Here is a 22,560-nt window from a genome sequence, read left to right as displayed (position 1 = left end):
CGCCCCCCCCACCCCCCCCCCCCCCAATTAGGTTAGATTGGAAAAGTAGTTTCAAAAAGTTTCAGTTAATCTGATAAACTTTTAACAGAATGGGTCAAGAATATAGTTTAGGAGTAGTATGTATGCTTTGTGGGAGGCCCTGAGCAGGCTCTCCAGGACTACCCAAACATCAGTGAACAAAATATAAAAATATAATACAAAACACTTAACACATCAATTACTGTTATGGACAGAGTTGTGTGAAGCAGGATAATTGTTACAGGTGACTACCTTTGTGTATATGTATTCTTATAAATATACAAAAATGGGGCTGGAGAAATGGCTCAGCAGTTAAGAGCACTGACTGCTCTTCCAGAGGTCCTGAGTTCAATTCCCAGCAACCACATGGTGGTTCACCACCACCTGTAATGAGATCTGGTGCCCTCTTCTGGCCTGCAGGCATACAAGCTGACAGAACACTGTATACATAATAAATAAATATTTAAAAAAATATATAAAAACGTATGTGTATTTTTTCCTATTGTTATATAGTAAGACAGCAAAAGTGTTAGTTAGGATTACTATTGCTGTTATGAACACCATAACCAAAAAGCAAGTTGGAGAGGAAAGGGTTTATTTGGCTTACACTTCTACATCACTGTTCATCATCCAAGGAAGTCAGGACAGGAACTCAAATGGCAGGAACTTGGAAGCAGGAGCTGCTGCAGAGACCATACAAGTGTGCTGCTTACTGGCCTGCTTCACATCAGTCTGCTTTCTTACAGTACTATCAGCCCACGGATAGCACCACCCATAATTGACTCTGCCCTTCCCCATCAGTCACTTTATGAGAATGTCCTACAGGCTTGCCTACAACCCAATCTTATGGAGGCATTTTCTTAATTTAGGCTCCCTCTTCTCAGATGACTGTAGCTTGTGTCAAGTTGACATAAAAGTATCCAGCACAGCAAAGAAACAGAAAATTCCACTTACAGTAAAGCAGAACTATAATAAAGATCAAGAGCATGTTTGTTGGATGTAGCGACTCCCACCTGAAGGAAGAATCCTCAACAGATATCTATTCAGTCTTTATTGGAGCTTTGCTACACAAGCCAGTATATTCCTTTTAAAATAAATTTATGTGTGTGTGTGTTTTCACGTGTATATGTGCAAGTGTGCATGCGGATATGTGCAGATGTGTGTGTAGGCCAGAGGTCAACCTTCAGGTATTCCTTAGCCTCTGTCCACTTTTTGTGTTTTGAGGCAGAAATGCTCATTTGGATCTAGAACTAGGCTGACTGTCTAGGAAGCTTCAGAATCCCCTTATTTCTTCCTTTCTAGAGCTAGAAGTACATGCCACCATGCCTGGCTGTTTTATGTGAGTTCTAGGACTTGAACTCATCATTATATTTATATGGCCAATACTTTACTGACTGAGGTCTCCCCAGTCTCACATTGCATTTTTTTAAAGATTTATATATTTATTATGTATTCAGGGTCCTGTCTGCGTGTATAGGCCTGCAGGCCAGAAGAGAGCACCAGATCTCATTACAGATGGTTGTGAGCCATCATGTGGTTGCTGGGAATTGAACTCAGGACCTCTAGAAGAGCAGCCAGTGTTCTTAACTGCTGAGCCATCTCTCCAGCCTATCATATTTCATTTTCTATTTTTTTATTTTTACTTCTATTATTATTATTACTACTATTGGTTTTTCAAGATAGGGTTTCTCTGTGTAACAGCTTTAGCTGTTCTAGAACAGACTGACCTTGAACTCAAAGATCCACCTGCCTCTGCCTCCTGAGTGTTGGGATTAAAGGCTTGCGCCACCACCACCACCACCCTGCTACATTCCATTTTTTAAAAAATTTTATTTTATGCATATGGGTGTTTTGCCTCTTGTGTATGTCTGTGCATCGAGTGTCCTGGGAGGCCAGAAGAGGACATCAGATACCCTAGAATTGGAGTTACAGACAGCTGTGAGACATTGTGTGGGTGTTGGGTATCATACCTTTCTCTGGAGGACAGCCAGAGCTCTTAATTAATGAGCCATCTCCCCAGCCCCCACATTCCATTTTTCAGTGTTTCTTAGAACACTGTTGAGTTGAAGTCTATGTTCACAAAACCTTCTTCTAGAGGTTTGGCTTTTATATCAGTAATTTATGAAGTCAATTCTTTCAGTTCCGTTCAATTCCAATAAATCAGCATATAAATCCATAACTATTGAATGAACAATCAGGGTGAAAGTAGTGGATCAACAGCATTTGCTTCTGGGGAGCTGAGAGAGGATGACTGCAGCAAGTCTGAGGCCAGCCTGGGCTGCTGCAGAGGAAGTCAGGGCACTAAGATGCATAGTAAAACCATGTTTCAGAAAACCAAAACCACTGAGCAAGGTAGTATGTATTTGTCAGCCAAATAAGTGTAAGTGGATGCCAGGGGATCAGGAGTTCAAGGCCTGCTTTGTCTACGTATTGAGTTTAAGCCCAGCCTGGGTTATGTAAGACCCTATCTTAAAACAATACAAAACATAAACCTATCAGGGCTGGCTGGGTGTGTAACTTGGTGATAGAGAACTTGCCTATTATGTACCAGGTTCTTGTTTAGAACCCTAACACCACATACACACAATCAACTTTCAGATTAAAACAAACTCGTAAAACACCAAAAACTAACATTTCCTTTTTTATTTGTGTGACTATCATTGTGTGGGATTTAGGAGATACTAAAGGCTATTCAGGATGTGACCATAAAACGGGAAGAAACCAAGAAGAAGATAGAGAAAGAAAAGAAGGAGTTCTTGCAAAAGGAGCAGGACCTGAAAGCTGAAATTGAGAAGCTCTGTGAGAAAGGCAGAAGGTAAATGCTGCTGCTGAAAATAGATCCTGTGTGCAGGTGTATTTGTGCTAAGGGCCAGTCCATTGTTTTCATTTGAGAAAGAAACAGATCCGAATTCTCCAGTGACTTCATATTCTCAGTACCCTATGTTACACAAAATAAAGAAGTTCAGAGAGTTGGTGCTACTCTGAAATGATAGTAAGTGCTGGGGATATAGCAAAGTGGTCTCGTCCTGGGCTTAGTCCCCAGCACCTCTTCTCAGAAAAGAAGGTACACTGTTAACTAGCAGTGTTCCAAGCATGCATGTATTTTTTTTTTTGTATCTTTTATTTATACTTTATAACGTGTGTATCTGTCTGTTCCAGAATTACCACACAGAAGTATTGCATGCCCCATTTTAGGAATTTAGGGATCTGACCTTAGTTTGTTATGCACGCATAGCAAATATTTTGCTATGAGCATCTCTACAGCCCCATTTGGAAGGGTGGGTTCGAGACAGGGTTTTTTTGTAGCTATGGAACCAGTCCTGAAGCTCTCTCTGTAGACCAAGCTGGCCTCAAACTCACAGAGAACCACCTGCCTTTGCCTCCTGAATGCTGTGTGCCATCACCAGGCTTATTTCTTTTTTAACTATTATGTATACAGTATTCTGCCTGCATGTATGCCTGCAGGCCAGAAGAGGACACCAGACTTCATTGCAGATGGTTGTGAGCCACCATGTGGTTGCTGGGAATTGAACTCAGGACCTCTGGAAGAACAGCCAGTGTTCTTAACCTGAGTTATCTTTCCAGTCCCCATGGTCAAGATTCCTATGTTACTCTAAAACCTATTTTATTTGCTTTATATCCTGAGTGTCATTCTTTTCTTCAGAAGCTCAGGTCACAGGGATGTTTTGAATAGTTGTGCTCTTCAGCACCACGAGTAGCACAACTGTACACCATTTACAGAAGAATGACCTAGTGAGCGGGTCCTCTTTTTAATACTGTGACAAGAGCAAGATAGACCTTAAATTTGGTTGAATTCTCAATTTTCCAAGTTGCTTGAAATCACATGCTTGAAAATTCACAATTGTGAATTCAATGATAATGTTATTTAAATGCTGCTGACATTGGTTTAATTTTTTATTTATTGAGAAACACTTGGCCATTGTAAGCATGTAAAATGCTAAGTCCAAAGTAAATAGCAAGCTCACTTACTGATTTGTTTTCCAAAGTGAGAGTCCTTCACTATGGCACCTCCACATTCAAAAGAATATTAGGGAGAGTGTCTGGAGGGCAGCCAGTTCTGATGAGAATCTGGTGAATGATTAGGAGGCACACACCTTTAATCCCAGCACTTGGGAGGCAGAGGCAGACAGATCTCTGTGAGTTCGAGGCCAGCCTGGTCTACAAAGCGAGTTCTAGGACAGTCAGGGCTGTTACACAGAGAAACCCTGTCTCTGGGTGGCGAAGGGAAGAAGTGGGTCACAATGATCATTCTCAAACAGTATAGTAAAATCTCTTCAGGGTGAGCATTGCCTTTCATGTTGCTAGTTATCATAACAGCTAGCACCCACCGATGGTAGCATTGGCTCTGCCATGGTTTGCACAGCTGATTTAGGGAAGATGAGGTACGCACATGGACATGTAGCAGCTCATCATGGGACATCTTTAAGAATAGAAATGAGTCTATAATCCTGTCTAGTCTCTGACAAATTTTCTTTGACTGTGGTTACTACACTCTCTGTACTTCTGACTGCCTTTTCTTCCCTATGATTGAAAACTACAAGTCATTAATTCTAATAGTGGAACTATTCGTGATCTTGAAGATTCATTTGTTTGTTTGTTTGTTTGAGGTATACCCTTTATATGCGGCTGGTATCACAGCAGCTATTGGTTGGAGGGGCGGAAGGACCTCCCGCAACACAGGCTGGCCTGGAACTTAATATCATTCTGCCCTCCTTACCACTTGCTTGAATTAGTCTTGTTGATTTCACTGTGTCCTGGACCCTTATATATTAATGATTAACAAGGACTCTAAATAACAGTTTTTTGTATCTATTTTCTTTATCAGTATTCACTGAACCAGAAACTAAGGCAAAAATATATTTATGTGTTGATTTATTTTAAGATAACATAAAACTTACATGTTAACATAAATAGTACTTTTTTTTCCATGAAAAATTGTTTTCAAGTTTCTTATTGTTTCTGTTGCTGTGAAGAGATACCGTGACCATAGTAAACTCTTATAAGGAAAACATTTGGTTGGGTGGCACACATACAGTTTCAGAAGTTCAGTCCATTATCATCATGGCAGGAATCATGGTGGCATGCAGGCAGTAAGTCCTACACCTTGTAGGCAACAGGAAATCATCTGAGACACTGGATGGTATCCTGAGCATAGAAAACCTTAAAGCCCAGCCTCTCAGTGACACACTTCCTCCAAGGTCACACCCACTCCAACAAAGCCACACCTAATAGTGCCATTGCCTATGAGATTATGGTGGCCAATTACATTCAAACTACCACAAAAGGTTAAATTGGTTTATTGGGCTATATTTACAGCCTACTTTTGTTATTTTAAGACAGGGTATCTGTTGACAAGGCTAGCTTTAAAACTAACTTTGTAACCCAGAGAAACATTGAACTTGACTTCCCAAGCTTCAGACTCCAGAGTAATTGGTATTATAGCCTTGTGCCACCAGGTCTGCCTAAAATTTTTAAACCAGTGTCTCACTTTGAAGTGCGGGCTGTGTAGACTGGGTTGGCATCAAGCTCGTAGCCTGCCTCTGCCTCCAGAGTGCTAGGATTATAGGCATGTCCTACAATACCTTAACGCTTGAATGCATCTTTTATGTATTTTATCAAAGGGAAGAAAAACTTTTCCTGTACCGTTTTAGGGTTAGCAAATTAAATTCCCAGAACAATAAGAAGAAAAAACAGTTTGTCTGTGCAATGTGTATACACATGGAAGAACTACTAGAGACCACTAACTTAAAGGGGTTAGAATTTAAGATTCTGTGGGATCTTTTTAGGCAAAGAGGGAAGAAAACGTGTGTGTGTGTGTGTGTGTGTATGTGTGTGTGTGTGTTACTTAGTGTTACTGTTGCTATGATGAAACATCATGACCAAAAAAGCAACTTGGAGAGGGAAGGATGTCTTTCATTCACAGTTCCATATCCTTCATCATCAAAAGCAGTGAGGACAGGAACTCAATCAAGCAGGGGAGGAACCCAGAGGCGGGACCCGATGCTGAGGCCATGGAGGAGAGCTCCTTGTAGTCTTGCTCCCCATGACTTGCTCTGCCTGCTCTCTTATAGAACCTAGAACCGTCAGCCCAGGGATGGCACTACCCACAAGGCATTTTCTCATTTGAAATTACCTCCTTCCAAATATCTCTAGCTTGTGTCAAGTTGACATAAAATTAGCCTGTGTGTATGTGTGTGACCTCAGGTGTCACATCTAGAAACATCATCTACCTTCTTTGAGAGAAGGTCTCTCGTTGGCCTGGAGTTCAGCATTTAGGCTGTACTGGCTGACCTGTGACCCCCAGGGGTCTTCTGTCTGTCCTGCCCAGCGATGGGATCATAAGTGTGTACTCCCACCATGCTTAGCACTTTATGTGGGGTCTGAAGATTCAACTCAGATCTTTGAGCTTTCAAGGCAAATACTCTACCAACTGAGTCATCCATGTCGTCCACAAATGATTCTGGAGAGGGGTGAGAAAGAGTGCCTAGGGAACATTTTGTGGAAATAAAAATGAGCTTTTAGTAGATGTGGCTGTCTGTGAACTGGGGAGGTGGTTTAGGCAGTAAAGTGCCTACGTGCAAGCAAGCATGAGGACCCGAGTTGAGATTTTCAGCAAATACTAAAAGCCAGGGATAGCCGCACACATCTGTAATCTGCTGCTGAGGATGGGAGGCACCAAGACAAGAAGATTCCTTGAGCTCATTGACCAGCCAGTCTAGCAGAATTGATAATTTTCAGGTTCCATGAGAAACCTTGTCTCAAAACATAAGAGGAGATAGCTCAGTGTTTTCTGTACAAACACAAGTAACTGAGTTTGGGTCTCCAGCACCCATGTGAAATGCTGGCATGGCCTTTAGCATCTCTCTAACCCCCACTCTGTGCACACACTGGGGGTGCACAGAGAGGCAGATCCCTGGAGCTATCCAGCTAGATAGCCTAGCTAATCTTTGAGCTGTAGGTTTAGTGAAGAGACTCTGTCTCAAAAAATAACATTTTCTACTTTTTCAAGTAGAAAAAGACACCATTTACCTCCAGCCTGCGCATGTACTGGAAGGGCTGTGCTCTCTAAAAGAGGAAGCCTGTAGATGGCTCCTGTTGTATCTCTGGAGAAGATCCATTGTGAGCTGTTTGGGACAGGTTTGCTGTCTAGAAGTTGCTGCTTTGGCTCTCATAAAGGAGATTCCAAGAACTTTTTTTCTCCCCTGCAACTCTGGAATCTCAGTATCTTCTTAGAATAATCTTTATACTAATTGAATGGATCCCATAGTTGATTTGATAACACAGTGCATCATTTATTAAATACTGGCCCAATGTTTTGTAGATCTTTCAAGTGTTGATACAGTTTTTTATACAAACATTTAAAATCTGGACCTGGGGTGATGGTTTAACAGTTAAGAACACTTACTGCCCTTGCAGAGAACCCAGGTTCAATTCCCAGCACCCACATAGGGTGGCTCATGACTGCCTATAGCTCTAGCTCCCAGGAATTCAATGCCCACTTCTGACCTCCATGGACATCCACACACACATGACATACACAGAGATACATACATATAAGTAAAAACAAAACTTAAAACCAAACAGCCGGAGCTGGGTGGTAGTGGCACATGCCTTTAATCCCAGCACTTGAGAGGCAGAGGCAGGCAGATCTCTGTGAGTTCGAGGCCAGCTTAGTTCCAGGACAGGCTCCAAAACCACAGAGAAATCCTGTCTTGAAAAACAAAACAAAACAAAAAAAATGTTTAGCACATTGAGACTACTGTTAAAGATGTTGAATTAGTGAAAAATTTATCCCAGTAATGTTTTTCTATATCTAACTATTCTATGTATGGTTGCACTGTTTCAAGAAACTGATTTATCCCAGCACTCGGGAGGCAGAGGCAGGCGGATCTCTGTGAGTTCGAGACCAGCCTGGTCTACAAAGCTAGTTCCAGGACAGGCTCCAAAGCCACAGAGAAACCCTGTCTCGAAAAACTAAAAAAAAAAAAAAAAAGAAACTGATTTAAAGCCTGGCATGGTGATTTGTACCTGTATTCTCAGCACTTAGGAGGTGGAGATGGAAGGATCAGGATTTCATGGTCAATTTCCTCTACATTTGCAGCAAGCCAGAACTGCATGAGAGCTCTATTAGAGCCCTCACACACACTAAAAGAAAAAGAAAAGATTTCTTAGGTTGTCTTAAGTTCAGGAAATACACCTTTGAACTCCACAGCTGACTGTATCTACTTAATTGTCCCCAGGTTTTCCTTCTGCTTTTTTTTCTTTGCACTTATCTAGAATGTAACATAATTCTGCAAGAAAGGCCTTTGACTGAGGACTCAGAAATCCTAATTCTTATCTCTCCTCTAAGTGTGTTTCATGGGATACTTAGCATCTGCGCCTGAACTCCAAGGTAGCCATCTTCCTACAACCACTTGTTGGGGAAAATGTTTTGTTTTGGAATCAGATTCTCATAATGTAGCCCTGTCTATATAAAATAGAAGGACCTCAAACTCAAAGAGATCCTTTTAGCTATGCTTTCAAGTGCTAGGATTAAAGGTATGTGCTACTGTGCCTGAAAAAAAAAGAAAAAATATATTAGTATTTTAGTTTCCTGGAGAAAGTAGTTGTAGCATACAAATGATAACTGGCATTTTGGGGGATCTTACTTATGCTAGAGACTGTCTTAGGCATTTTGCATACATTAACTCATTTAGTCTGCACTGTGGTGGTATGGAAGGTCAATTCCTGTGTCCTCCCCAGTTCATACTCTAGGAAAACAAGGCACAGAAAGACTCACTGGGCAAGCAGTGCAGAGTAGTGAGGCTGGGGTGGACCAAATGACCTAGTTTCAGGGCCTCTCACATCTAATTGCATCACTTTGTCATTAACCTGCATTAGTCTTCACACAGAGATGCTGCTTTGGCATTATTTATAATTGTGAAATTGAAATAACAAGGAAGAGGCTGGAGAACCACTCTGCAGTCAAGAGCACTGATGCTCTTACAGAGGATTGACATGGAACCTCTGTTACTCTAGTCCCAGGGGATCCACCACCTATTCTGGCCTTCAAATACACTTCATGCACATGCCACACAGACATACATACAGGCAAAACATCTGTACGCACAGGATCGCACACATCCACAATAAAGATTAAAGTTCACATAGTCATCTAGATTTAAAAAGTAATAAGAAGGATTTTTTTTTTTTTTTATTGAGACACTGTTTCTCTACATAGCCCTTGCTGTCCTGGAACTTGCTTTGTAGACCAGGCTGGCCTCACAGAGATCCGAATGCCTCTACCTCCCAGTGCTGGGATTAAAGGCTTGTGCCACCACCTCCTGGCAGCAAGGAAATTCTTAAGTCAGTTATGTTAGACCTGCGTAGTGGACAACCTTTTTGTTTAAGAAAAAAATTTGGGGAAGTATAAAAAGACAAGATCTCCTGAGTAAATTGGGAATATGGGAACCTTGGGAGAGGGTTGAAGGGGAGGGGAGAGGCAGGGAGGGGAGCAGGGAAAAATGTAGAGCTCAATAAAAATTAATAAAATTAAAAAGAAAAAATTGGGATTTACTATAATTTTTATGTATTATGAATATTTTGCTTGCATGCATATCTGTGTACTATGTGCATACCTGCTTCTCATGGAAGTCAGAAGAGGGCATCAGATCCTCCAGAATTGGAATTATAGATGATTGTAAACCACCATGTTAGTACTGAAACCTGAACCCAGGTCCTCTGCAAGAGCATCCAGTGCTCTCAACCACTGAACCATCACTCCAGTCCTGGGCAACCATTTCAAATCACAAGTTTTGTTTTGTCTTTAGTTTCGTTCTTGTTTTGTCTTTAATTTTAAAAATCTGTGTGTGTATGTGTCTGTGTGCCTGTGTGTGCATATGTACATGCCAGTATGTGGATGTGGAAGTCAGAAAACAACTTTGAGTATCAGTCCTTGCCCTCTTTTTTTGAGACTGAGACTGGGTCTCTTTGTCATTTTGCCAGCTAACCTCTAAGCTTCCAGGGACTCTTTCTCATCTCAATATGGCAGTGTTGTGATTGGCCAGGTGGTGATGGCACACACCTTTAATCCCTTGCTTCAAAACAAGCAAACAAAAAAGTACTATGATTATAGACACACACTGCTGTTTTTGGAACAGTTCTATTTCCAACACCAATATGGCAGGCACCTAACAGTGGTTTATAAAGGCAGTGCTAGAATTTGACACCTCTTCTGGCCTACCTGGACACTACAAGAATGTGTTCAGACATACATGCAGACAAAACAATCATACATGTAAGAAATAAATAAATCCTGCCAGATGTCTTTAACCCCAGTACTCGGGAGACGTGGGCAGGTGGATATCGTGAATTTGAAGCTAGCCTGGTCTACTTATTAAATTCTTGGCCATATACAGCTTTCTTGTGAGACCCTATCTCTGGTAAGTAAATAAACAAATCTTAATGGAAAAATAGGATTTATCTGGAAAGAAGATACAGTGCAGTTTTATAGCATTTGCCTAGCATAAACAAGATCCTAGGTTCATTTCTCAGCATTGCTAGGAAATAAAAACAAAAACAACAACAAAACCCAGAAAACCATATATTTTGAGTTTTTAAAATTACTTTTCATATGGTGGATATCTTATTAAAAGCATCCTTTTGAGTCAGGGTCTTATACTGTAGCCCAGGCTGGCCTGAAATTCATTATGTAGTCTAGGGCTAACACCAAACTCTTAATAATCCTGTCTCAGCCTGATCATAGGTGTAGGTTGCTACATATAACTAATTTTTCCCTCCAAACAGGACTTCTCCGTTGTAACTCTGGCTGTCCTTAAACTTGCTTTGTAGACCAGGCTGATCTCAATTTCAGAGATCCCCCTGCCTCTGCCTCTTGGGTGCTGAGATTAAAGGCCTGCATCACCACTATCCAGCTTATAATTGATTTGTTTGTTTGTTTTGGTTTTTCAAGACAGGGTTTCTCTGTGTTACAGTTCTGACTGTCCTGGAACTTATTTTGTAGACCAGGCTGACCTCAAACTCACAGAGATCCACCTGCCTCTGCCTCCCAAGTGCTGGGATTTAAGGCGTGCTTTACCACTGCCCAGCTTCATAGCTAATTCTTTACCTGTGCTTCCTCAGTTCTCTTTCTCATCAAAGCCATGATGTAGTCATTATTGTCTTTATAAATGGAGATAACGATGTCTACAAAAATTAAGTAACTTGTCTAGGATCATATAAAAAATACAATTTCTTATCTGTGCTTTACCATGTGACTTTGTACCTTTTTTCAACATGGCATGTTCATCTTGCTTCTCCTGGTGACTCTGCCTTCTTCATCCCCAAGCTCTTATCCTATCTGCAAATCTCCCCTAACCTTTTCCTGCTTAGTTATTGGCCATTTTGCTCCTTATTAAACCAATGAGAGCAACACATCTTCACAGTGTTCCATTACAGTACTGGCTAGTTTTATGTCAGTTTGACACAAACTAGCCTCATTTGGGAAGAGGGACTCTCAATTGAGAAAATGCCTCCATAAGATTGGCTTGTAGGCATGTCTGTGGTGCATTTTCTCAGTTAGTGATTGATGTGGGAGGACCCAGCACATTGTTGGTGGGACCATCCCCGAGCTGATGGTCCTGAATGCTGGAAGAAAGCAGGCTGGGCAAGTCATGAGGGAGCAAACCAGTAAGCAACACTCCTCCATGGCTTCTGGGTCAGCTCTTGCCCTGACTTCCTTCAGTGATAGACCGTGATATGGAAGTGGAAGCAGAATAAATATAAACCCTTTCCTTCCCAAAAGTTGCTTATGGTCATGCCTTTGTTTGTTTTTGTTTTTTTTTGCTTTATTTTATTATTTTTTTAATTTTAATCTTTATTTATTTATTTTTTCTGAAACAGGGTTTTTCTAAGTAGCCTTAGCTATTCTGGAACTTGCTCTATAGACCAGGCTGACTTCGAACTCATAGAGATCTACGTGCCTCTGCCTTCTGAGTGCTGGGGTTAAAAGGGTTAAATGATTCAGTGATCCTGATGTTTTATCATAGGTGATAGAAATGCTAACTAAGCCAGTGTGTATGTGTGCAAGCACATGTACCCACACATACTATGGCACATGTGTGGAGATCAGAGCACAGCTTGCAGAAGGTGTTTTTCATCTTCTATCATGTGGGTCCTGGAGATTGAACTCTGGTCGTCAGACTTAGCATCAAATACCTTTCTTCACTGAGCTATCTTGCTATCCCATCCTATCCATTTTTGTTGTACTGACCAATAGTTCTCTTTTATACAGATGCTAATAAAGTAAATGTGGCCAAATGCCCAAAGGGAAAGAATTTTTGTTTGTAAATATGTGGATCTTCCCATAGGTACAAGAGGATTTTTCTGATATAAATATGTGCATATATAAATACATATGTAGTGATATGTGTATTTAGTAAAGGTCAGATTGTTCCTTCAGTATCTGTCATCCTCAAGAATATCACCAGACCCAGAAGGCAAGTCTTTCTTATGTTCTATAATTATCCCATTACAGAGAGAAATGGTAAGCTAGGTGTGACACCATTTGATTTCACATATTCTTCTTGTTTGTTTTTGGTTTTTTAGAGATAGGGTTTCTCTGTTTAGGCCTGTATGTCTTGGAACTCTCTCTGTAGACCAGGTTGGCATTGAACTCACAGAGATCTCCCTGCCTCTGCCTCCCTAGTGCTGTATTAAGGCATATACCACCACCACTCTATTCCTTTTCACATATTCTTATGGTGAGAAGATTCTAATTTTGGAGGCTTTTTTGGAACTTGAAGCTTATGTGTTTGTCAGGAAGATGTGACAATAAGCCTTTACAAGACTGGTAGAAAATTCTTCCTGGGATAGAAGTTAATTTGGAGACCTTGTGGCTCACCTACTCAGGTCTGTTAGATGAGCAGAACTGTCTGTAGAAAGCAGATTATGTCAATAATGAATGAGCATGTACATACTAAACATACTCAGAATCTCAAATAGAGGGTAGGGATGTGTGGAGAATTGGATTATAAACAAGACCATGTGAAGGGAGAAGCCTTAGACACTTCTCTTAGGAGAAATGCTTCTGGGGCTGGAGAGAGAGCTCTGTAGCTGCTCTTCCAGAGGACTCCGGTTCCGGGCATGTTGACTCATACTTTAAGCAATGGGAAAGCTGAAACAGGAGGATTGATGTAAGTTTAAGTTCAATATGGGCATAGAGACCTTGTTTGGAAAAAAAAATGGAAAAATACTACAGATGGTGGTGGTGCAGGCCAGGAGCCAGAAGACAGATGGATCTCTTTGAGTTCGAGGCCAGCCTGGTCTACAAAGCAAGTTTCAGGACAGCCAGAGCTGTTACATTGAGAAACCCTGTTTCAAAAAACCAACCAACCAAACAAACAAACAAACAAACAAACAAAAAAGCAAAACCATCAAAGACAGCTTAAAACATTTCCATTCTGTTCTTTCCATGAATCTGGGAAATCCATGCTTTCAGCTCACAGTCAAATGTAATATGAGAAAATTCTCCTCTTGTCTCTATTCAGTGGCCACTTCAGTCCTCAGTAAGAGGGTCAGCTGTCCCAGTGTAACACAGAAAGACCCATCTCCTAGAGATATTTCAATGCAAGGCGAACCAGAATAGTTGGTTACCTTAGCCCTGAACATATTATACCCTAAGGATGGGAGGTGGGGCAAGCATTTTAAAATGAAGGAGATGTATAAAAAATGGGAAATGCTAAGTAGACATTTTCGGTTTTGAGATAGAATCTCACCATGTAGTCCAAGCTGATCTAGAATATAGTGTGTAGCCTAAACTGCCCTTAAATTTGTGACAATCCTCTTGTCTTTAGCTCTCAAGTATTATCAAAATTCTGAGCCACTACCACACATAGTTCATACTTTGCTTTTGAAGAATTTTACTGTAGTTAAGGAAAGTAGAGATTAGTAAGCCAGTAATAAATACTTGATTGATTGTGAGTTAAAGTTGAATTATAAATGACCCAACTTCACTACCAGCACTGAAAGACACACTGCGAAGTAAAAGAAATACATAAAGGTTTTGAATGTCCTAAATATGTGGAACATTGTTCGTAATGAGTGGTTTTGTTTCTTCGAGACAGATTCTTATCTTGTAGTCTAGACTGATCTGGAACTCAAAGCAATCCATCTATCTGCTTTAGCCTTCCAAGAATTAGGATTATAGGCATGAACTACCATGCCCAACTGGGTTTCGGTTCTAAGACATTCCTTTCCTACATTAGGTAACTTTATTTGATCAAGTGGAGAAGTGAACATTTCCAATGTTGGACCTGTTTGCAGTTTAGACTACCCTACATAGCATTTTTCTGTCTCTGAAGTGAATCCTGAAAGTGAGGCTTCATGTAGCAGCCCTAGCAGAACAGACAGGTTTTCCTTTTGCCTCGCTGTTGCTCAGCAAACTTAAATTTCCTTTCTTAATCTTGTTCTTGGCTTCTTACTGTACAGAGAAGTGTGGGAAATGGAACTGGATAGACTTAAGACCCAGGATGGTGAAATCAATCGGAACATTATGGAAGAGACAGAGCGGGCCTGGAAGGCAGAGGTAAGAAGAGACAATGTTTATACACACTTGATCTTGTACTTCCAGGGGCTATACAGTTTTGATAGAGTACTAAAAGCCTGGAGGCATTTGTTTTAACTATAGGTAGTTTGTGTATATAAAGCTCTCTCTCTTTCTCTTCCTCCCTCCCCCACTCCCGTGTGTGTGTGTGTGTGTGTGTGTGTGTGTGTGTGTGTGTGTACAAATACTCATGTGTACATGCATGGATGTGTGTAGATCCTGTCACTAGAGAGCCGGAAGGAATTGCTGGTGTTGAAACTGGAAGAAGCAGAAAAAGAAGCAGAGCTGCATCTGACTTACCTCAAGTAAGTGCCTCCCTCTGAAGCCTAGGTTAGCAGGCCTGGCTCACGTCTGTCTTCATAGGACTCTTAAGTCTGTCTCTGTATGCGTACCCATAACTTTTCAAGATTTCTCGTCCATGTTCTGCGCTTTCTTACTTTTTCCTCCTTTTATAGCTTTGCACTTTTTATTATCAGACTTCTGTTTGCGTAAATACTATCTGCTAGACTACCAAAGCATAATATAGGTCTTGAAGGTTTTTGAAGCTTTGTTTCTCCCATGGCCATTCCTCCTCTGTCTGCCACAGGATTTGGAGGATTCTTATAGCATTTTTCAAACAGGCAAGATCCCAGTACTTAGGAGTCCAAGGCAGGAGGATTGAAAGTTTCAGGCCAGGGTGGCTACATCAGACAAAAAGGTGATATCAGTTATGTGATGCAGATGACTTGGACTCTTGGGTTTCTCTAGCACTTGCTCCCAACAACTGTGTCTCAGGGTGTAATGAGTTTCGGACAAAAGCACAGGCTCTGGCAGGCCTAGCAGGCTATGCTCAGTCACTCATCAACTAAAGAGATGAGACATAATGCTGGAAAGCGGGAAACATGTAATCAATGTTTCCACATTGGAAAGAACAGATAAAGAGACCTAGAGATGACAAAACTATCTTTGGAGTATCAACATGAACTTTTGTTTTGTTTTTCAAGACAGGGTTTATCTGTGTAACAGCTCTGGCTGTCATGGAACTAGCTCTTGTAAACCAGGCTGGCCTCAAATTCACAGAGATCCACCTGCCAACATGAGCTTTGGGTTGATCTGTTTATATAGTTTTTTAAAAGATTATTTTTATTTAGATTTATGTGTGTGTTTGAATGATTATATGCCCATGTGTATAGGTACCCACAGACAAGTGTCAGGGCTGTCAGGTCCCCCACAGTGGAGTTATAAGCAATGGTGTGATGCTCATTGTGGATGCTAGAAACCACACTTCATTCCTCTGCAAGAGAAGTAAGCACTATTAACTGCTGAGCCATCATCATCACTCTAGTCCTAGGGTTTTAAGATGGAATTTTGTGTAGTCCAGGCTGGCCTGGAACACTTGATCCTTCTGCCTCTAGCTTCAGAGTGTTTGGTTTATATACACCATCATGTGGCACAGAACTTCAGGTTTAAATAGAGGAGTTGGGACAAGGGGCTGGAGGGGTAACTAATTAGCTAGTCTGGCTCAAGATGTGGTCTTATTGATATTTGTCTCAATTCTTGTTCTGCGAGGTGATCTGAAGAAGTCCTTTTAGGTGTTACCACTTGAGGGCATCAGTCTGGTTCCCACAAGAGGACCACTTCTCCTCTAGAGTGCAGGCTCATGGATGATTTTCCTCATCTGGAGGGTGGTTGTTCCTTGGAAGTTTTGTTTCTTCCTGGAATTGAAAGTGACTACAATTTTAGGACAGTTGTCTTTGTGTCATCATCATTGAAGGTGGAGAGATATAGATTAGTTTTGTTGTTTTTTGTTTGTTTGTTTGTTTTGTTTTGTTTTGTTTTGTTTTTCGGAGACAAGGTTTCTCTGTGTAGCTTTGGAGCCTGTCCTGGCATTTGCTCTGTAGACCAGACTGGCCTCAAGTTCACAGAGATCTGCCTGCCTCTGCCTCCCAAGTGCTAAGATTAAAGACTTGCACCACCAATGCCCAGCTAAGAGTTTTTGGTTGTGGTGGTTTTTTTTTTTAAGTATGTATTTTACATGAATTAAGAATTGATTTTTACCCAAGAGGTAGTAATCCCAGTACTCAGGAGGCAGAGGCAGGAGGATCTCTGTGAGTTTGAGGACAGCCAGGGTTATACAAAGAAACTCTGTCTCAAAAGACCAAAAAAAAAAATGTTGTTGTTTTGTATTTTGAATTCTGTAAATTCTTTGTTTCTTGAAAGGTCAACTCCTCCAACACTGGAGACAGTTCGTTCCAAACAGGAGTGGGAAACAAGACTGAATGGAGTTCGGATAATGAAAAAGAATGTTCGGGTAAGTGTAGTTAACCGTGATGGTTCAGTCAGCCCCAGTTTGTGCTTAAACTCTCCTGACAGTGGGTTGGTATCTAGCCTTTTGCATTGCTGCTCAGAGCTTGCTCCACGCCCGTGGTTTCCTGAGAAGTAGGCAGCTTGTTTTCCCCAGAGGTTTGTTCAGCCTAGCAGTAAAGGACAATTCTTTTTCTTCCTTTCATTCCAGGACCAGTTTAATAGTCATATCCAGCTAGTGAGAAATGGAGCCAAGTTGAGCAGTCTTCCTCAGATCCCTACCCCCACTTTGCCTCCACCCCCCTCAGAGGTAAGAGTGCTGACTTTGAGGAGTCTTTCTGTATTATAGGCAAAGTCAAGGTCTACTTGTTCTTTTTATGAGGACATTGGGTCATCCCCATTTAGTTTAGGAATGTAAGAGCTACTCATTGATATCTGCCCCAATTTTCTCTCTTAAAATATTTTTTTTTTTATTTTTGTTTTTCTAGACAGGATTTCTGTGTGTAGCCTTGTCTGTCCTGGAACTCACTATGTAGACCAGGCTGCTCTCAAACTCACAGAGATCCACCTGCCTCTACTTCCTAAGTGCTGGGATTAAAGGCGTGTGCCACTATTTCTGGCTCCTAAAAAAATTTTGTGTGTATTTTTTATATAATATATATATAAGTGCCCGCTTGTGTGTGTGTGTGTGTACATGTGCATGCAGGTGTGTGTGTGTGTTCCCATGCACTTAGGCCAGAGATCAACTTTAGGTTGCTTTTGACCTTTTCGTTTTGGTTTTTGGTTTTTCGAGACAGGGTTTCTCTGTAGCTTTGGAGCCTGTCCTGGAACTCCCTTTGTAGATCAGACTGGTCTCAAACTCACAGAGATCCACTTGCCTCGCCTCCCGAGTGCTAGAATTAAAGGCATGCGCCACCACCGCCCGGCCTTGACCTTTTCAACATTTTTATTTTTATTTTATTTTGTTTATTTATGAGACAGGGTCTTATTATATATCCCTGGCTGGCTTGGAACTCACTTTGTATAACTGGCAGTCCTTAAATTCACAGAAATCCACCTGTCTCTTTCTCTTTAGGGTTAGAATTAAGGACATGTATCATCACACCCAGCCTGGCTACCTTATTTCTTGAAACAGGGTCTCTCAGTGATCCTAGAGCTCAGGGAGTGGCTACATTGGCTGGCCACTGTAGGGATATGCTTGTCTTTACCCCGCAGCATTGGGTTGTAGATATATGCCCCTCTATAGGCTTTTATGAGGCTACTGGGATATGAACTCAGGTCTTTATGCTTGCAAGGCAGGTACTTTACCAACTGAACTATCTCCTTATCCCTTGCTCCAGTTCCTAATCTTTTCTCCCCATCTCTTTTGTCCTCCACCTCTTCCCTTTACAGGCAGATTTCATGCTTCAAGTATTTCAGCCCAGTCCCTCTCTGACCCCTCGGATGCCCTTCTCTATTGGGCAGGTCACAATGCCTATGGTTATGCCCAGTGCAGATCCTCGCTCTTTGTCTTTTCCAATCTTGAACCCTGCCCTTTCCCAGTCCAACCAACCATCTCCACCTCTTCCTGGCTCACATGGGAGAAATAGCCCTGGCTTGGGTTCCCTGGTCAGCCCTCATGGTCCACACATGCCTCCTGCTGCCTCCATCCCGCCTCCCCCAGGCTTGGGCGGTATTAAAGCTTCTACTGAAACTCCCCGGCCCCAACCAGTAGACAAACTGGAGAAGATCCTGGAGAAGCTGCTGACTCGGTTCCCACAGTGCAATAAGTAAGTGTTGTTAAGGATCAGTTCAGATATCTGCCAGAGAAATGTTTATGGTTTGAAATGTTGGTGTTCCCATAAAGATTGATTTTTCTTTCCCTCAACATTGTTTATTCTTAGAGCCCAGATGACCAACATTCTTCAGCAAATCAAGACAGCACGTACCACCATGGCGGGCTTGACCATGGAGGAATTAATCCAGCTGGTAGCTGTACGCCTGGCAGAGCATGAACGGGTGGCATCGAGCACTCAGGTAAGAGGAGCTACAGGGAGAGAACTTAGACCTACTGAGAGGTTGAGGAAGAAACCAACTTCAGAAAAATTGGGAGTGATAAGCATCAGAGCCAGGGATATCTGGTCTGCTCTTTTCATCTTGAAAAGTAAATGATTTCTTTTTGTGTTGTTCTTTTTTAATTAAATTTATTATTATTATTGTGTGTGTGTGTATTTGTGTGGGGGGTGAGATGTGTTTTCATAGGTACATTGTAGAAGTTAGAAGACAACTGTGGGAGTCTATTTTCTTCTATCATGTGAGTTCCAGGAATTGAACTCAGGTCATTAGGCTTGCGTGCAAGCTCCTTTACACAGAGCCATCCTGCTGGCCCCAGTTTCTTTTTGATACATGCTCTGTTGCTCAGACTCTCTTCCCTCACTCTAAAATTATTTCTACCCACAGCCACTTGGTCGGATCCGGGCTTTGTACCCTGCTCCTCTGGCCCAAATCAGTACCCCAATGTTCTTGCCTTCTGCCCAAGTTTCATACCCTGGAAGGTCTTCACATGTAAGACTCTTTTCTTTTAACACTGGGATGTGGAGAAGCACAGGGTGAGGAGGGAGTGGGTTACAGGTAAGGATGCTAGAGGAAACCATTATCTCCACAGCAGGGTTGTTTGCAGCCCTACTGGGAACATGCTGCAAGTACTTTAGGCAAGAATCTAGGTTAGGACTTGTATTTCTTTTGCTGAAGTATAGTTTTGCTCCATGGAACTAACGGATGGAGTCATGGGCATAGCAGGCAAGGTGATTCGGAGGTTGGCTAGCTATGACCAGTTTTCTTGTCCCACAGGCTCCACCCACCTGTAAACTGTGTCTGATGTGTCAGAAACTTGTCCAGCCCAGTGAGTTGCACCCGATGGCTTGCACCCATGCGCTGCACAAGGAGGTAGGTATTTAATACTAGCAAGTGCATACAACACATAACATGGAGAGACCACTGAAATAGTCCTGCTAGTGCATCTAGCCCCTATGAGAACTTTTGAGAGTTAGATCATACTTTGATTTCCCAGCCAAGTCTGAGGTATATGTGTGTCTCTTTCTTTCCAGTGTATCAAATTCTGGGCCCAGACCAACACAAATGACACTTGTCCCTTTTGCCCAACTCTTAAATGATGGACCCGACCGGGGAGGAAGAAGAGGAGAAACCGATGTGAACAGGAAACGCGGGTTCAAGATTTCTAAAACTCTATATTTATACAGTGACATATACTCATGCCGTGTACATTTTTATTATATAGGTAATGTGTGTATAGAAGTCTGTATTCAGATGTTCGTAATGAAAGTATGTATATAATGCAGATATACCCTGTTCCCCTCATCTTGCAGTTCTTTTTGGAGTTGCAGACTATAGGGATTATGATGTTTAATTTGGCCTGGAGATCATGATCGCTGCATAGGACTGTTGTCTAACCCGTCTAGGAAATTGCTGTTGCTCTCAGGCCATCCTGCTTTGGTTTGGCTCAGCCTCTAGTCCATTTTTTTAAGGCTCATGTATGCAGAATTGAAGCCTGGTGCTCACCTGCTGTCCAACCAGATGCCTTGCTTTGCAGGGGCCTCCAGAAGTCTTGGTGTTGTTTTAGCCACTCCATTCCAATGGGAAAAAAATGTTACTGATTGAGGGGGGGAAATGTAACTCTGATAGTTTGATTTTTCATTGAACATTTTACTGTGTTAATGCTCATTATTTATACATTGATATCAGGTATACAGGATATTCTGTGTTACGTCAGTAAAATCCACAGTCCAAGAACAACATAATCAGGTCCCATTTCTCCCACCATCTTCTGTCTACTCTATTTCCTGGGTAGAAAAGCACAAATCATAGATTTATCCATGGGCCTAGCCACCATCCCTTGCCACTGGCTTGGCCTCCACTAACCTCTGACAGGCCAGCCTTCCAAAGTGCTCACCCATTCCATTCCTCTGGTCTCCTGATCTAGCTCTCTTTTCCCCTCAAAAGGTTAAGGCAGTTGGTTCACAACCAAGTTGTTTGGTGACCTTGGGTGAGCTCCAGACAGGCACTGGGGTGAGAGGTCTGTGCAAAATTATTTGTAGAATAATCATGGGATGTTGGATTTTCATTTGTGAAGCAAGAAAGCTATGGGGAACACATTCCCTATCTGGGATAAAGTGAAGACAAAGTGAGATGAAGGGAGGTGGGACTTGACAGTCGCAAGCCATGTTTTGTAGATTCCCATCTGGAGTGAGATGGCTTTCCATCTCTGCTTATTGAGTACTTCTGGTTTTTATGTCTGGGACAACTGTGGCTCAGAGAACCTTGACTCTTTTTTCAATCTTTATCTTTACTCCTATAGTAAATGGCTTTAATTCCCTTCTTTTTTAGAATTAAACAAGTGTTAATTGGGGGAAAAGGAATTGGATCTGAGGGAAGGGCAACATTATGTTACCAATAACTGATGTTCCCATTCTGGTATTGGGAAATGCTTGTTGAGTCTAGCAATTTGTATTAGGATAGCAAAGATTTTCTCATTTCTAAGCTAACTAAATTCTCTTTTTTCTTCCTTGCCTCATATGAGCTCATGGATGAATTCTTTTCTCTTGCCTTATTTGTCCAGATTGATTGACAAGCATATTTAGGGAATTACCTTGGCATCTTAAAAGGGGAATGGAATGGCCTGAGTACTCAACTTTTTAGAGGTCAGGTGATCTACTTTCTTTGGTTAATTAAGTACTTCTTTCTTCTTGTCTCCAGTATGGTACTGTCTTAAACAAAAAAGGTGACAAAGTGGAAGATAACTTTCTTTATTCTTTTCATGTGGGAATTCATTTTCTGACTTATAATCTTAAGATTGTTCTCTGCCTTCAGCTGTGTAGTACCTTTCAGTGTCTCCTGAAAACTGTAAATTGGAAGTGAGTATAAAGAATATTGTGTCTAGCCAGGCATTGGTGGCATACACCTTTAATCCCAGTACTCAGGAGGCAGAGGCAGGTGGATCTCTTGTGAGTTCGAGACCAGCCTGGTCTACAGAGTGAGTTCTAGGACAACCAGGAAACCCTGTCTTGAAAAACCACAAAAAAAAAAAAAGAAAGAAAGAAAGAAAGAGAAAAAAGAGAAAAAAGAAAAGAAAAAGAAAAAAAGGGGCACAAGCCAGTAATCATGAGACCCTATCTCAACCCCCCCCCAAGCTACACACACACACACACACACACACACACACACACACACACACACTGCTTCCGTCAAGGAGTGGTGGCAGTATACACCTGTAATCCTAGCACTCAGGAGGCAGAGGCAGGAGGGTGGCTACAAGTTTGAAGCCAGCCTGGTCTACATAATGAGATGCTATCTCAAAAAAATATTTTAAAAATTACTTTTCTTTCCAAAAAAAAAAAATCTTTGAAGCTAAAAGAATAAAGAGAAAAAAAAAAAAACAAAACAGGAATGATTAACAAGCCCCAAGAAGGCTACATTTTGGAGAGTGGGTCTCTGCAGCAGAAGCCTCATCAGAATGGTTCTATTCTTTTCAGAGAAATAAATAGTCAGAAAAATTTAAATTTTGCATCCCTGTTCCCTATTACCTCTGTCCACTGGGCCTCGATGGTACCATACATGTAGACCAATGGCAAAAGCCCCCACATGCCATGTGGAGATATGCC

At 41.6% G+C, this 22,560-nt stretch overlaps 1 protein-coding gene across 7 annotated transcripts in view; it reads left to right on the top strand.

The window, feature by feature from the left end:
- Positions 1-22,342, top strand: part of Rnf214 (ring finger protein 214) — a 48,760-nt gene extending 26,418 nt beyond the window's left edge. For 5 of the 7 annotated variants that reach the window (XM_050156393.1, XM_050156388.1, XM_050156389.1 and 2 more), the window contains exons 6-15: positions 2,694-2,833; positions 14,506-14,602; positions 14,837-14,925; positions 16,820-16,910; positions 17,115-17,213; positions 18,296-18,672; positions 18,787-18,919; positions 19,343-19,447; positions 19,733-19,828; positions 19,990-22,342. In XM_050156393.1, the coding sequence (XP_050012350.1) occupies positions 2,694-2,833; positions 14,506-14,602; positions 14,837-14,925; positions 16,820-16,910; positions 17,115-17,213; positions 18,296-18,672; positions 18,787-18,919; positions 19,343-19,447; positions 19,733-19,828; positions 19,990-20,055 (1,293 nt within the window). In that variant the 3' untranslated portion in view covers positions 20,056-22,342. The remainder of the gene's footprint in view (positions 1-2,693; positions 2,834-14,505; positions 14,603-14,836; positions 14,926-16,819; positions 16,911-17,114; positions 17,214-18,295; positions 18,673-18,786; positions 18,920-19,342; positions 19,448-19,732; positions 19,829-19,989) is intronic. The other 2 variants (XM_050156394.1, XM_050156391.1) reach the window with 1 other exon arrangement.
- Positions 22,343-22,560: the final 218 nt, after the last annotated feature.

This window comes from Alexandromys fortis, unplaced genomic scaffold, assembly GCF_014885135.2.
Source record: "Alexandromys fortis isolate MF-2015 unplaced genomic scaffold, M_Fortis_MF-2015_v1.1 scaffold_89, whole genome shotgun sequence".
In the NCBI taxonomy this organism is placed as follows: Eukaryota; Metazoa; Chordata; class Mammalia; order Rodentia; family Cricetidae; genus Alexandromys; species Alexandromys fortis.
The sequence above is the reverse complement of the archived record's forward strand: the minus strand, read 5'-3'. Positions and strand labels throughout refer to the sequence as shown.